A 15,309-nucleotide genomic window follows, 5' to 3' on the forward strand; every position below is an offset into this window, starting at 1 on the left:
TCTACATCCCTCCCTCCCTCTCTCTCATTGCTCTCTACGCGTGTTTGTGTGTGTGAATCTATGATCAACTTGTTGTCTTTTTGATAGGCCAACCAGTGGTGAATTAGCTAATGAAGAGGAGAGGCACAAGACTTTGGAAGGCCAGGCGTTGTTTCCAGCTACAACCACCGGAGAAGGGGAAGAAGGCGATGGGAGCAGCGCCGCCGGCCACATCTACAGCAACACCGCTAGGCATGGGAGCAGCCAAGCTGGTGATGAGTTCCAATTGGCAATGTCCTCTCCATCTCCATGGTCCAGGGGTGTTCAGCACTACCACAACACCCTGCAGCAGCAAGCTTCCTCCATCACCTCCCCCACCTCCCTCGGAAATAACATCTTGGACTTCTCAAACAACGGTTCGCCACGTGAGGTAATATCATTTACCAGCTCAAGTGTGAAATTATGATGAATTAATCCGGTTGTCCGACTCATGAATGCAAGATTCACTATATATAGTATGAGAACTTTTGCGATAATCGAGAGATAATTAGTTAAGCTTGACTAAATGAAAGATTAGTAACTTTGTTCCATTCTTTTGTGTTTCCCTAGTGCACGAGCACAGCATCTGGAGCAGCTTTCAAGAAGGCTAGGACCCAAGAACCCTCCCCGGCTCAATCTACTGTTAAGGTCCTCTCTCTCTCTCTCTCTCTCTCTCTCTCTCTCTCAATGAGCATGGTCCAGTCGTTGAGAGCAAGCAAGCATCGAAGCAGATGCATGTGTATGCTGAAAAGGACATGCATAGAATCATTGTGGAGTGAGAGAGAAGCTGAGACAGGCAAGGCTTGGGATGATGGCATTCTTAATATCTTTTGCTTGGTCTTTTGCTCAGGTGAGAAAGGAGAAGCTAGGGGATAGAATAACTGCCCTTCACCAGCTCGTCTCCCCATTTGGGAAGGTATCTATCACAACGTGTCCGCTTCAGGCTGCAAGTTTCACCATATCAGTACATCCTAGCAGCCCTCGATGTGTGACTATTATTAATGAATTCATCAAAATTAGCACCATATCTATTGGTGTGCGGAAATCACTTGCGATAGAATAATTAGAACATGTGATACAATTAAGCTGGTATATGTACTAGTATGTCGTTTCTTGTCCATGAATATCTGTCAATCCAAGAGAAGAAACTGGTTAAAAAAACAAAGGATAGGACAATATTATGTGATTTTTTCGTTCGGAAAGGAGGTCGAAACCCCGGCAGACAATATTACATGATAAGATATAGTATATAACAAATTATAATGTTTAATGTTCTTTCTCTCTCATCCCCAATATTTTTTTGTTCTTTCTCCCTCCTCTGGTCTAAGGTTAAAGGTGTGGGGAATGATTAGTCCATGATGTGTGGCATTAGAATCAACCTAAAAATGTATATATGGATCTGGAACTCTATACACCACAAAGTAATGGCACACATATTAGTGGTCTTATATTTCTACCGTAGCTAGATTATGGAAGTGGAATCAAACTAAAAATGTATGACCTTGAATTCATTGTTGTGCATAGTTATTGTTCGTGGTGAAAATAAGTAGGTTGTCCCCGTTTCAAAAAATAAGTAGGTTGTTTATCACATCCCCGGAAACTAGTCCGGGACGGTTGTTTTATTTGTTATTAAAGATTAATCTTTTTGCCACGTACTGTATAATTTTACGAACTTTGCTTGGGTACACCACCTATAGAAAAATAATTTTACAATTGTAGTTTCACAATATTCTTCGAATGGAAGTAAAATATGCATATGGTGGTGTCTTTTATCTGGCTGGGATGCTGGACTCGATTGGACTTAAAGAAAGAAGATCCATTGTCCCATAGAACAATACAAAAAAGAGATCCTGACATGGGCTAACCTCTCTTTTTTGCCAGACTGACACTGCGTCTGTACTCCTTGAAGCCATTGGATACATCAGATTCCTACACGGTCAAATTGAGGTGCCTCTCTCTCTCTCTCTCTCTCTCTCTCTCTCTCTCTCTCTCTCTCTCTCTCTCTCTCTCTCTCTCTCTCAAGAAGTACATTCATGATACATCACATATAAAGCATACACCGTATACAACATGCATGCATGCAATTGTTCCGTTGTTATTAATGCTCTTTCGGAGACAGCTCCATTGCTATGGACACAGGAGCTAACTTTTACTTTTCTATAGCCAGTAGTAGATGTTCATAGCTGCCTATAGGGAACTACTGTGCGTTTAAGTTCGTTATTATTTGACTTAGCCCAATCCGCAACCGACCCTGACCGCTACAACGTTCAGTTTAGGGAAAGGGAAAGTGCGGAAATTGTAGAAGCCACAGACTATTGGGGTCGGATTTGCACAAACTATACATGTTTGTTACAACTATATACAAATTTATTGTCCAGCTTGGTTGACATGATTTTTGATAGGTGGAGCTCGCTTATAATTTTCGCCTTCATTGAAAATTTTGAACTTTGAAGTAAATATTGAATGAGCTGATTAAATAAACCCGCTAACTCCTAAATATAAAATATGGACTTGGTACACGTATGATTTACATTTTTCTTTTTTCTGTAGAAAACCAACGATTATTTGAAATTGATTAGAAATTTCTAACTTGGCCGGTCTTTTAGCACGTGTGTAGCTCAGAGCTACTTGGAACTGATTACATCAATATGTGGTGTTTATCGGCAAGAAACTTATAGAGTAGATATGGATTGTGAGAAAAATTACACCGTAGTTAAGGTGGTTTTGTGCGTTTTTCAAGTAGAAAGGCGTACAGGTACAAGGACTGTAGATGTTTCACCTATTTGCCTGCCGCACATATACATGTATAGTGAACCAGTGATCGATCGCTGATGGTTCCTGCACAAGGAGCCAGCCAAGTGAAACAAAAAGAGGCAGGTAACGTAATGTGTGTTCTCGTAAAAGCTGCGCGCGTGCGACCGTCCGGCCTGCGTGCATGCATGCATATGCCGCAGTCTGGTCGCTGCGCGCGAAGATGCAAAATCTCTTTTTATGAACAGTGTGCATGGATTGGGCATCACAAAGGTGCCACACTGTATATATGTATTCCCTGTGCACGCACTGTTCGTCTGTTCCTCAGCCTGGCTGTGAATTGACTGGTTATGTTACGATCGGGCTTGGTTGACCCGCTGATTGATCGATCTCCTGTGCGAATGCATGCAGGGCCTGAGCTCGCCGTACCAGCTGGGCGGCGGCGGCGGCGACGGCGGTGCGGGCTCCGGCAGCTCCAGCTCCAAGCAGCGGCACCAGGCCAGCGTGAGTCCTCTCCTGCTCTTCCATTTAACGCGATTGCGAGCTTGATCAACCCCACGGCCAAGGGGCCTGCTGGCTGGCTGCTGCGTGCGTGCACAATTCCCGAGGCTAGCTCGCTCGCTAGCTGCTGCGCGCTAGTAGGAGTAGTATCTGGCAGCGCAGGTGCATGCCCGCCTCCAGGTGATCATTAACGCTCGTCTCGTATCTGCGCGCCTTCACGCGCGCGTCGCATCTTTCCACATCTTTCTCCCCCTGTCCATATCTGGAGAGCAAGGCCGCCTGGCATGGTCAACAAGGGCGAAAGCCATCTCTGGATACTGGCCTCGTTGGGACTGAACCGTCATGAATGGTTTTCCTTTCCTTTACGTCCGTGAACCACGTAGCAAATGATACATGTGTACGTGCGTCCATAAGATCTCATGGTAGAGCATTTATAAATTTGTTTTGAGGGGTGGTAGAGCATTTACATTAGAGACAGTTTGAATGACTCAAAATATCTCTGTTCACGATAAGATTAGTACTCTCTCCGTAGTGATCTAAATGCTCTTATACAACCGGAGTACTATGCTAGCATTTGTTCATGGCACTATATTGGTTCTCTCAGTTCTCCTTGTTTCGGAATAGAGCTTGTGAGTTAGATCTCTCCCAGATTTTAACCAAACATAAAAACAAATGCAAGTGACAAGTGGTCGGTACTGTGTTGAAAGCACGTACGTTGTCAACTACCATTTGGCGTGCATTTTTTGTCCGACTCTCAACTTGTACAGTGGCACAGTACACTTGTTGTATGTATGTTCTTGGCAGCGAGGCTTCATTTTTTTTTTTTTGGTGTCTCAACTGCAAATTTATGCATGCATGGTTCACATCTTTACAGTAACATAGCCATCATTTGTGTAGCTTAACAAATCTTTGGTTTTAGCTAATTGCGCACGTCCAATACACTGTGCGCGTTGTATATAGCCGTCTGCATGGTATTTACTGGGTTCAATATATTACTCCCTCCGTTCCTAAATATAAAGTTCTTTTAGAGATTACAATAAAGACTACATACAGAGAAAAATGAGCGGATCTACACTCTAAGATACGTCTATATACATCCATATGTCATCCATATTAAAATCTCTAAAAAGACTTATATTTAGGAACGAAGGGAGTATTACACTTGTGATCCATGAACTGACATGTGCACCGAGTCTCCAATTCTACTGCTAGTAGCCTAGTTCTCCCTCTGTTTTAAAATGTAAGTTTATTTAAAGATTTCAATATGAACTACATACGGAGCAAAAAGAGTGAATCTACACTATAAAACATGTCTATATACATCCCCTATGTAGTTCTTATGATTTTTTTGAAAACTTATATTTAGAAACAGGGGGAGTACATTAGATTATCTGATAACTGTTAAAACGTCTTACATTATGAGACGGAAGAAGTAGATTACATTATCTGGTTTCCCCGCAAAAAAAGAGAAAGATTAGATATCTGCTAATGGCAGAACGACACGTACTATTAGAAAATCTTGTGCGAATGATATTTGAAAAAAAAAGAGCATGGATCTTATCTTGAAGTTTGTGAGCTCTTTCCATAAAGGTATATTGGCAAAGCTTCATGCCTGACCAACCAATATTAGTACTCCCTCCGTTTTTGTTTATTGCGTGTATTAACTTTATGAAGTCAAACTTTATAAACTTGGTACATTATCACATCATATAGATTTGTTATTTTAAACGTTCATATTGTTCTAAAAAAAAGTTTAACTTTAGTCAAAACTAATACGCAGAATTAACAAAAGCATAGGAAGTATATTCTTGTGAATAAAAGTGGTGGCTGATTCCCTTCATAAAATTATCACTTTTTTACAGGTGCAACAAAAAGAAAGGAGCAGCATATTTCCAGAAGAGCCTGGCCAGGTATAATTAACTGCTCATTGATCCTCTGATTAGTAATTATCCTTTCTTTTTATGGGATCCACACTCGGCTGATCAGTTAAGTAAAGCACGTAGAAAAGATGATCCTTTTCTTCCCAAAGGGAGCCTTTAGTCTGTGTACGTAAAAAGCATTCCTATAAAACAAATCCGGAAAAGTTAATCATGCAGCAGGGGCCAGTACTTGTCTCTAGCTTTACACCTTTAACTATTTCATTTCACTGCAAAGCTAGCTATTGCTTTTGGTCACTAACAGTGCAGTAGCAGTACTGCCTTTTGACGCTGTTATTAATTAATCCGTTACTTAATCACGAGCAGCTGCTACATGGCGATGCCACGAGGAAGAGAGGACGTCCCGACCAGGTTCTCATCGCTCCATCATGTGCTTTACTACATAGTTTATTTATGCTTGCATTATGTAGATATGGTTAGAGATTTCATATGGATTCTTAATACATGGATCCGTGATGCTGATTAGTAATTTGCTTGCTTAGAGATTTCATAGATATGCTTAGAGATTTCATTATGCAGATGTGCTTTATATAGTTTATTAATTTATATGCTTGCATTATATATATGAGAAAACTATACTTTTCGTTTCTTAATTCTTGACGGAGTCTAGATTTGGTTCCTTAACTGTCAACTCCAAAACCGGAGAACTTGCACCCTTAACTACTGAAACCGGACTACATTCATCCCTGATCACAATTTTGACCGGTTTTGGTGCTGTCCCACCCTGTTTTTTACCGTGCTGACTCAAATTTGCGTACTTTTCTTAGTCCGCTTAATGTTTTCAAATCCGGGTACTTTTTTTTCAAATGCGTGAACTTTAAAAAAAATCATGTACTTTTTTCAAATCCGTGTACTTTTTCCAAGTTCATGTATTTTTTCAAATCCGCGTACTTTTTAAAGTTCATGTAGTTTTTTTTCAAATTTATGTAATTTTTTAAAAATCGACGAACTTTTTCATATTCACGTACAATTTTTGGAAAGAGTTCATTAATTTGAAAATTTGATGCGGACTTGAAAAGTACGAGGATTTGGATTTCTTATACGCAAATTTGAAAACATACATAGATTTGAAAAAATTATGTCAACTTGAAACAAGTACGTAAATTTCAAACAAATTTCATGGATTGGAAAAGGAACACGGATTTGAAACAAATACACGAACTTTAAAAAGTATGTGGATTTGAAACAAGTAAGCGTATTTCAAACACTTCATAGATATGAAAAAATACGCGGATTTGATAAAAGTACACAATTTTCTTTTAATTCATGGATTTGAAGAAGTACATAAGTTTCAAAATAGTTCATGGATTTGAAAAAAGTATGTTTATTTTTTAAACAATTACGCGGCCTTGAGAAAATTATGTGGATTTGAAAAGATTATGTGAATTTCAAAACCGGGGTGAGACCGAATGAAACTTGTCCGGTTTCGGCAGTTGAAGGTGCAAGTTATCCGGTTTCGGAGTTGAGTGACCAAACCTAGACTTCATCAAGAGTTGAGGGACAAAAATCATACTTTTTTCTCTCGAGAGAGAGAAAAGTATGTCGGCAGCGGGACAATCATATTGTTAGAGATTTCATAGGGATTCTTAATAGTACATGCATATGGATTCATGATGCTGATTTATAGTTTGCTGTGAGAAATTAAGGACGAAGACAGCTGCGAGGAAGCAATGACGAAGGACCTGCGGAGCAGGGGGCTCTGCCTCGTCCCAGTGAGCTGCGCGCCGGACTTCGGCGCCGACGTGGGGCCAGCTGACTACTGGACGGTGGCGCCGCCTTTCGGGATGGGGTTCGGCCGGTAGATGCTCGTCGAAGCTGCCGGGAACTGGCCAGGGGGGTCCGTCTGGGAGTACCGGGATACATATATACGTGTCTTGCATGCATGGGCTGCATCGCGTCGACAGCAGCCATCCTGCTGAAAAATTCTTGATGTACATTCGTAATGTTGGATCCAAGAGAGGATAGTATAACTGGTAGTTTGCGACCTGATCGAAGTAGAGATTGGTCAAAGTGCATCGATCAGGCAGGTGCTAGAGACTACTTAGCGTACGCTGTATCATCAATTCTTCAGATACCTAGCTAGAACCACCTTCGGAAGTCTTGTAAGTGTTCTCACCTGCTTATTAGTACATGTCTGGAATGGTCTGGTTGGTTGTATTGTATCTCTGCTTAACTACTGCAATGTGCCACATTTAACAAAGAGTTTCATATGTATGCGCGGCTCGTTTTATAACTCTTAAACTGGACGTGTTGCAACCGCCACTACGTGACACACAAGTACTGTAGCACAAAGAAGGCTAGTAGAGAACACCACATCTCTGAAATGTCTCATCGCACACCGAATTTGTGCCCGTCGCTAACGTGGAGGGCACATCGCATACAGTCAGACAGCCCATATGCAATGTGGCATCACGTCACACACGAAGGCGCTTCATAATGGCGGCTGCTAGGCGGCAATCGGCTGATTTTGGGGGAAAATCAGTCGGCTTGACAACCGTATGATTGTCCCGCTACAAGCCGTGTGATCAGGCCCTTTCTTATCGTCTCTCTAATCGTGCAAATCCCCTCGCCAACATCATCGCCTTGCAGCAGCCGGCACAGCAACTGGTCCTCTCCCAGCAACCGTGTCACACTGTAGCTTCCGCCGCTGTATTTAGTCATTCGCAGCACCACGCACGTTGTATTGAAGCTCCGCCGCTGATAAGATCTATGGGTCGCAGCACTACACACGTTGCATTGCAGCTCTCTCGCCGGTGCGCGGAAGCATGCATTGCATGCAGTTGCATTGCAGCTTCCGTTGCCGGAGGGATCCGCGGGTCACGGCACCTCAAAGTAGGCACTGTACATCGAAAGGCAATATCCAGTGGAATGCAATGACCGACTAGCTGGGGTGCGGGTATCCCATTATGTATGCATCAATGGAACACTGTATGGAGAGGCAACGAGCGGTGGCAGGTCGGTGGGGGTATGCAACAATGCGGAACGAGCCGGCTGGAACGAGGTACTGTACATCGAGAGGTAGTCGGCTTGGGGTTGGGGGTATACACTACGACCGCAATGGGACAACTAACGCGCGCCTCGCAGCAACGCGCGGGGGATTCCTCACAATGCAACCACAGAAACTACACAATACGTATACGAACAGGGCCTCCAACTACCGCGCACCATGCAACCGAGGGGGCGGGGTCTACTCGCATATCGCTTCGCACACCACTGTCAAGTACGCAACATTACTAGCTATAGCAAGCCAGAGAGTCTCACATAGGACCTCCTACACTACCGTGCAATTAGCAACAACTCGCGAATATGACTTCTCCAACTATCACGCACCATCGCCACATACCCAGAGGTTATAGTGAGACTCACAATTATCAATTGATCCAGTTCTCTATAAATGTGAAGTCTTGCGCATGCAACGTGGGCTGCTACCGCACACTAGCATTGATCAATCGATCGAGGGCCTACTGCAACCACGCACGAGCATATAGATCGATTGACCGAGGGCCTCGCTGTTGGGAAACGTATCATGCAATTTTAAAAAAATTCCTACGCTCACGCAAGATCTATCTAGGAGATGCATAGCAAAGAGAGGGGGAGAGTGTGTCGACGTACCCTCGTAGACCGAAAGCGGAAGCGTTTGACAACGCGGTTGATGTAGTCGAACTTCTTCTAACTCCGACCGATCAAGCACCGAACGTATGTCACCTCCGAGTTCTGCACACGTTCAGCTCGATGATGTCGCTCGCCTTCTTGATCCAGCAAGGTGTCGAGGAAGTAGATGAGTTCCGTCAGCACGACGGCGTGATAACGGTGATGGTGAAGTGATTCTTGCAGGGCTTCGCCTAAGCACCGCAAAACTATGACCGGGGGTGTAAACTGTGGAGGGGGGCACCGCACACAGCTAACAATAGTTGTTGTGTGTTTTAGGCGCCCCCACCCCAAATATATATAGGTGGGAGGGGGAGGGGAGCAGCCATGGGGACCTCCCCCCTTCCCTTTTTACCGGAGAGAAAATGGAAGGGGGAAGGAGAGAATGAAGGGGGGGGACCCCTTCTCCTCCTTCTCCAATTAGGCCACATGCCTAAGGGGGGCGCGCCACCCCTTGTGGGCTGGTGTGCTCCCCTCTTATGGCCCCATATGGCCCATATCTTCCACCCCTGGTACTCCGATAAATACTCGATACTACCTGGAACACTTCCGCTGTCCAAATACTATCATCCTATTTATCAATCTTTACCTCTAGACTATTTTGAGACTCCTCGTCATGTCCGTGATCTCATCTGGGACTCCGAACAACATTCGGTCACCAAATCACATAACTCATATAATACTAAATCGTCATCGAACTTCAAGCGTGCGGACCCTACGGGTTCGAGAACTATGTAGACATGACCGAGACACCTCTCCAGTCAATAACCAATAGAGGAACCTAGATGCTCATATTGGCTCTTACATATTCTACAAAGATCTTTATCGGTTGAACCATAATGACAACATACATTATTCTCTTTGTCATCGGTATGTTACTTGCCCGAGATTCGATCGTCGGTATCTTCATACCTAGTTCAATCTCGTTACCGGAAAGTCTCTTTATTCATTCCATAATACATCATCCTGCAACTAACTCATTAGTCACTTTGCTTGCAAGGCTTCTTATGATGTGCATTACCGAGAGGGCCCAAAAATACCTCTCCGATACTCGGACTGACAAATCCTAATCTCGATGTATGCCAATTCAACAAACACCTTTGGAGATACTTGTAGAGCATCTTTTGTTGGAGAACGCAGTATTTCAAAAAAAATTCCTACGATCACGCAAGATCTATCTAGGAGATGCATAGCAACGAGAGGGGAGAGTGTGTCTACGTACCCTCGTAGACCGAAAGCGGAAGCGTTGAGTAACGCGGTTGATGTAGTCGAACGTCTTCGCGATCCAACCAATCAAGTACCGAGTGCATGGCACCTCCGCGATCTGCACATGTTCAGCTCGGTGACGTCCCTCGAACTCTAGATCCAGCCGAGGCCGAGGGAGAGTTTCATCAGCACGACGGCGTGCTGACGGTGATGATGAAGTTACCGACGCAGGGCTTCGCCTAAGCACTACGACAATATAACTGAGGTGGAAATCTGTGGAGGGAGGGCACCGCACACGGCTAAGAAATCAACTTGTGTATCTATGGGGTGCCCCCTCCCCCTATATAAAGGAGTGGAGGAGGGGGCCGGCCAGCCTCATAGGGCGCGCCCCAAGGGGGGAATCCTACTCCTACTAGGAGTAGATTCCCCCCTTTCCTAGTCCAACTAGGAGGGGGAAGGAAAAGGAAGAGGGGAAGAAGGAGAGGGGGCCGACCCCACTCCCCAATTCAGATTGGGCTTGGGGGCGCGCCCTACTCTTGGCCGCCCCCTCTCTGTTCCACTAAAGCCCATGAAGGCCCATTAACCCTCTGGGGGGTTCCGGTAACCCCCCGGTACTCCAAAAAATGCCCGAACCTATCCGAAACCTTTCCGGTGTCGAAACATAACCTTCCAATATATCAATCTTCATGTCTCAACCATTTCGAGACTCCTCGTCATGTCTGTGATCACACCCGGGACTCCGAACAATCTTCGGTGCATCAAATCATATAACTCACAATACATATCGTCATCGAACGTTAAGCGTGCGGACCCTACGGGTTCGAGAACTATGTAGACATGACAGAGACTCATCTCCGTTCAATAACCAATAGTGGAACCTATATGATCATATTGCTTCCTACATATTCTAGAAGATCTTTATCGGTCAAACCGCATAACAACACACGTTGTTCCCTTTGTCATCGGTATGTTACTTGCGCGAGATTCGATCGTGGTATCATCATACCTACCTCAATCTCATTACCAGCAAGTCTCTTTACTCATTCCGTAATGCATCATCCCGCAACTAACTCATTAGCTACATTGCTTGCAAGGCTTATAGTGATGTGCATTACCGAGAGGGCCCAGAGATACCTCTCTGACAATCGGAGTGACAAATCCTAATATCGATCTATTCCAACTCAACAAACACCATCGAGACACCTGTAGAGCATCTTTATAATCACCCAGTTATGTTGTGACGTTTCATATCACACTAAGTGTTCCTCCGGTATTCGGGAGTTGCATAATCTCATAGTCATAGGAACATGTATAAGTTATGGAGAAAGCAATAGCAATAAACTAAACGATCATAGTGCTAAGCTAACAGATGGGTCATGTCAATCACATCATTCTCTAATGATGTGACCCCCTTTATCAAATGACAACTCATGTCTATGGTTAGGAAACTTAACCATCTTTGATTAACGAGCTAGTCAAGTAGAGGCACACTAGTGACACTGTTTTTCTATGTATTGACACATGTACTAAGTTTCCGGTTAATACAATTCTAGCATGAATAATAAACAATTATCATGATATAAGGAAATATAAATAACAACTTTATTATTGCCTCTAGGCATATTTCCTTCAGTCTACCACTTGCACTAGAGTCAATAATCTAGATTACATTATAATGATTCTAATACCCATGGAGTCTTGGAGCTAATCATGTTTTGCTCGTGAGAGAGGCTTAGTCAACGGGTCTGCAACATTCAGATCCGTATGTATCTTGCAAATCTCTATGTCTCCCTCCTTGACTTGATCGCAGATGGAATTGAAGCGTCTTTTGATGTGCTTGGTTCTCTTGTGAAATCTGGATTCCTTTGCCAAGGAAATTGCACCAGTATTGTCACAAAAGATTTTCATTGGACCCGATGCACTAGGTATGCCACCTAGATCGGATATGAACTCCTTCATCCAGACTCCTTCATTTGCTGCTTCCGAAGCAGCTATGTACTCTGCTTCACATGTAGATCCCGCCACGATGCTCTACTTGGAACTGCACCAACTGACGGCTCCACCATTCAATATAAATATGTATCCGGTTTGTGACTTAGATTCATCCGGATCAGTGTCAAAACTTGCATCGACGTAACCGTTTACAACGAGCTCTTTGTCACCTCCATAAACGAGAAACATATCCTTAGTCCTTTTTAGGTATTTTAGGATATTCTTGACCGTTGTCCATTGATCAACTCCTGGATTACTTTGGTACCTCCCTGCTATACTAATAGCAAGGCACACATCAGGCCTGGTACACAGCATTTCATACATGATAGAACCTATGGCTGAAGCATAGGGAATGACTTTCATTTTCTCTCTATCTTCTGTAGTGGTCGGGCATTGAGTCTGACTCAACTTCACACCTTGTAACACATGCAAGAACCCATTATTTGCTTGATCCATTTTGAACTTCTTCAAAACTTTATCAAGGTATGTGCTTTGTGAAAGTCCAATTAAGTGTCTTGATCTATCTATATAGATCTTGATGCCCAATATATAAGCAGCTTCACCGAGGTCTTTCATTGAAAAATTCTTATTCAAGTATCCTTTTATGCTATTCAGAAATTCAGTATCATTTCCGATCAACAATATGTCATCCACATATAATATCAGAAATGCTACAGAGCTCACACTCACTTTCTTGTAAATACAGGCTTCTCCAAAAGTCTGTATAAAACCACGTGCTTTGATCACACTATCAAAGCGTATATTCCAACTCCGAGATGCTTGCACCAGTCCATAAATGGATCGATGGACTTTACACACTTTTTTAGCACCTTTTGGATCGACAAAACCTTCTGGTTGCATCATATAAAACTCTTCTTTAAGATATCCATTAAGGAATGCAATTTTGACATCCATTTGCCAAATTTCATAATCATAAAATGCGGCAATTGCTAACATGATTCGGACGGACTTAAGCATCGCTACGGGTGAGAAGGTCTCATCGTAGTCAACTCCTTGAACTTGTCGAAAACCTTTCACAACAAGTCGAGCTTTGTAGACAATAATATTACTGTCAGCGTCAGTCTTCTTCTTGAAGATCCATTTATTCTCTATGTTGTGCCGATCATCAGGCAAGTCAACCAAAGTCCACACTTTGTTCTCATACATGGATCCCATCTTAGATTTCATGGCTTGAAGCCATTTTGCGGAATCTGGGCTCATCATCGCTTCCTCATAGTTCGTAGGTTCATCATGGTCAAGTAACAGGACCTCCAGAACAGGATTATCGTACCACTCTGGTGCGGATCTTACTCTGGTTGACCTACGAGGTTCGCTAGTAACTTGATCAAAAGTTTCATGATCATCATTATTATCTTCCTCACTTACTGGTGTAGGAATCACCATAACTGATTTCAGTGATGAACTACTTTCCAATAAGGGAGCAGGTACAATTACCTCATCAAGTTCTACTTTCCTCCCAATCACTTTTTTCGAGAGAAACTCCTTCTCTAGAAAGGATCCATTCTTAGCAACAAATATCTTGCCTTCGGATCTGTGATAGAATGTGTACCCAAAAGTCTCTTTTGGGTATCCTATGAAGACACATTTCTCCGATTTGGTTTCGAGCTTATCAGGTTGAAGATTTTTCACATAAGCATCACAACCCCAAACTTTAAGAAATGACAACTTGGGTTTCTTGCCAAACCACAGTTCATAAGGTGTCGTCTCAACGGATTTAGATGGTGCCCTATTTAACGTGAATGCAGCCGTCTCTAAAGCATAACCCCAAAATGATAGCGGTAAATCAGTGAGAGCCATCATAGATCACATCATATCTAGTAAAGTATGATTACGATGTTCAGACACACCAATACGCTGTGGTGTTCCAGGTGGCGTGAGTTGCAAAACTATTGCGCATTGTTTCAAATGAAGACCAAACTCGTAACTCAAATATTCTCCTCCACGATCGGATTGTAGAAACTTTATTTTTTTGTTACGATGATTTTTGACTTCACTCTGAAATTCTTTGAACTTTTCAAATGTTTCAGACTTATGTTTCATTAAGTAGATATACCCATATCTGCTCAAATCATCTGTGAAGGTGAGAAAATAACGATATCCGTCGCGAGCCTCAATGTTCATTGTACCACATACATCAGTATGTATGATTTCCAATAACTCTGTTGCTCGGTCCATTGTTCCGAAGAACGGAGTTTTAGTCATCTTGCCCATGAGGCATGGTTCGTGATACGTCTCCAACGTATCTATAATTTTTGATTGCTCCATGCTATATTATCTATTGTTTTGGATGTTTATGGGCTTTATCATACACTTTTATATCATTTTTTGGGACTAACCTATTAACCCAGAGCCCAGTGCCAGTTTTTGTTTTTACCTTGTTTTAGAATACCACAGAAAAGGAAAACCAAACGGAGTCCAATTGACCTGAAACTTCACGGAACTTATTTTTGGATCAGAAAAAGCCCAGAAGACTTGGAGTGCATGTTAGGGGATCTACGAGGAAGCCACGAGGCAGGGGGGCGCGCCCACCCCCCTGGGCGCGCCCTCCACCCTCGTGGCCCCCTGACGCACTTCTTCCTCCTATATAACTCCACATACCCTAAAACGATTGGGGAGCACAATAGATCGGGAGTTCCACCGCCAGAAGCCTCCGTAGCCACTGAAAGCCAATCTAGACTTGTTCCAGCACCCTGCCGAAGGGGGAATCCTTCTCTGGTGGCCATATTCATCATCCCGGTGCTCTCCATGACGAGGAGGGAGTAGTTCTCCCTCGGGGCTGAGGGTATGTACCAGTAGTTATGTGTTTGATCTCTCTCTCTCTCTCTCTCGTGTTCTTGATTTGGCACGATCTTGATGTATCGCGAGCTTTGCTATTATAGTTGGATACTATGCTGTTTCTTCCCCCCTCTACTCTCTTATAATGGATTGAGTTTTCCCTTTGAAGTTATCTTATCGGATTGAGTCTTTAAGGATTTGAGAACATTTGATGTATGTCTTGCCGTGCGTATTTGTGGTGACAATGGGATACCACGTGATTCACTTGATGCATGTTTTGGTGATCAACTTGCAGGTTCCGCCCATGAACCTATGCATAGGGGTTGGCACACATTTTCGTCGTGATTCTCTGATAGAAACTTTGGGGCACTCTTTGAGGTTTGCTACCTCTTGAGCACTACGTTGGTTTTCCCCGAAGAGGAAGGGATGATGCAGCAAAGTAGCGTAAGTATTTCCCTCA

General features: G+C 43.4%; 1 protein-coding gene across 1 annotated transcript in view; it reads left to right on the forward strand.

Annotated features, from left to right (window-relative positions):
- The window catches only part of LOC119334173 (transcription factor bHLH133-like), an 8,255-nt gene extending 872 nt beyond the window's left edge, over positions 1-7,383 (forward strand). The window contains exons 2-9 of the mRNA XM_037606788.1: positions 88-409; positions 589-666; positions 869-934; positions 1,900-1,965; positions 3,181-3,273; positions 5,133-5,180; positions 5,514-5,558; positions 6,854-7,383. Coding sequence (XP_037462685.1) covers positions 88-409; positions 589-666; positions 869-934; positions 1,900-1,965; positions 3,181-3,273; positions 5,133-5,180; positions 5,514-5,558; positions 6,854-7,009 — 874 coding nt within the window. The 3' untranslated portion in view covers positions 7,010-7,383. The remainder of the gene's footprint in view (positions 1-87; positions 410-588; positions 667-868; positions 935-1,899; positions 1,966-3,180; positions 3,274-5,132; positions 5,181-5,513; positions 5,559-6,853) is intronic.
- Positions 7,384-15,309: the final 7,926 nt, after the last annotated feature.

Source organism: Triticum dicoccoides, chromosome 7A (genome assembly GCF_002162155.2).
Source record: "Triticum dicoccoides isolate Atlit2015 ecotype Zavitan chromosome 7A, WEW_v2.0, whole genome shotgun sequence".
Lineage (NCBI taxonomy): Eukaryota > Viridiplantae > Streptophyta > Magnoliopsida > Poales > Poaceae > Triticum > Triticum dicoccoides.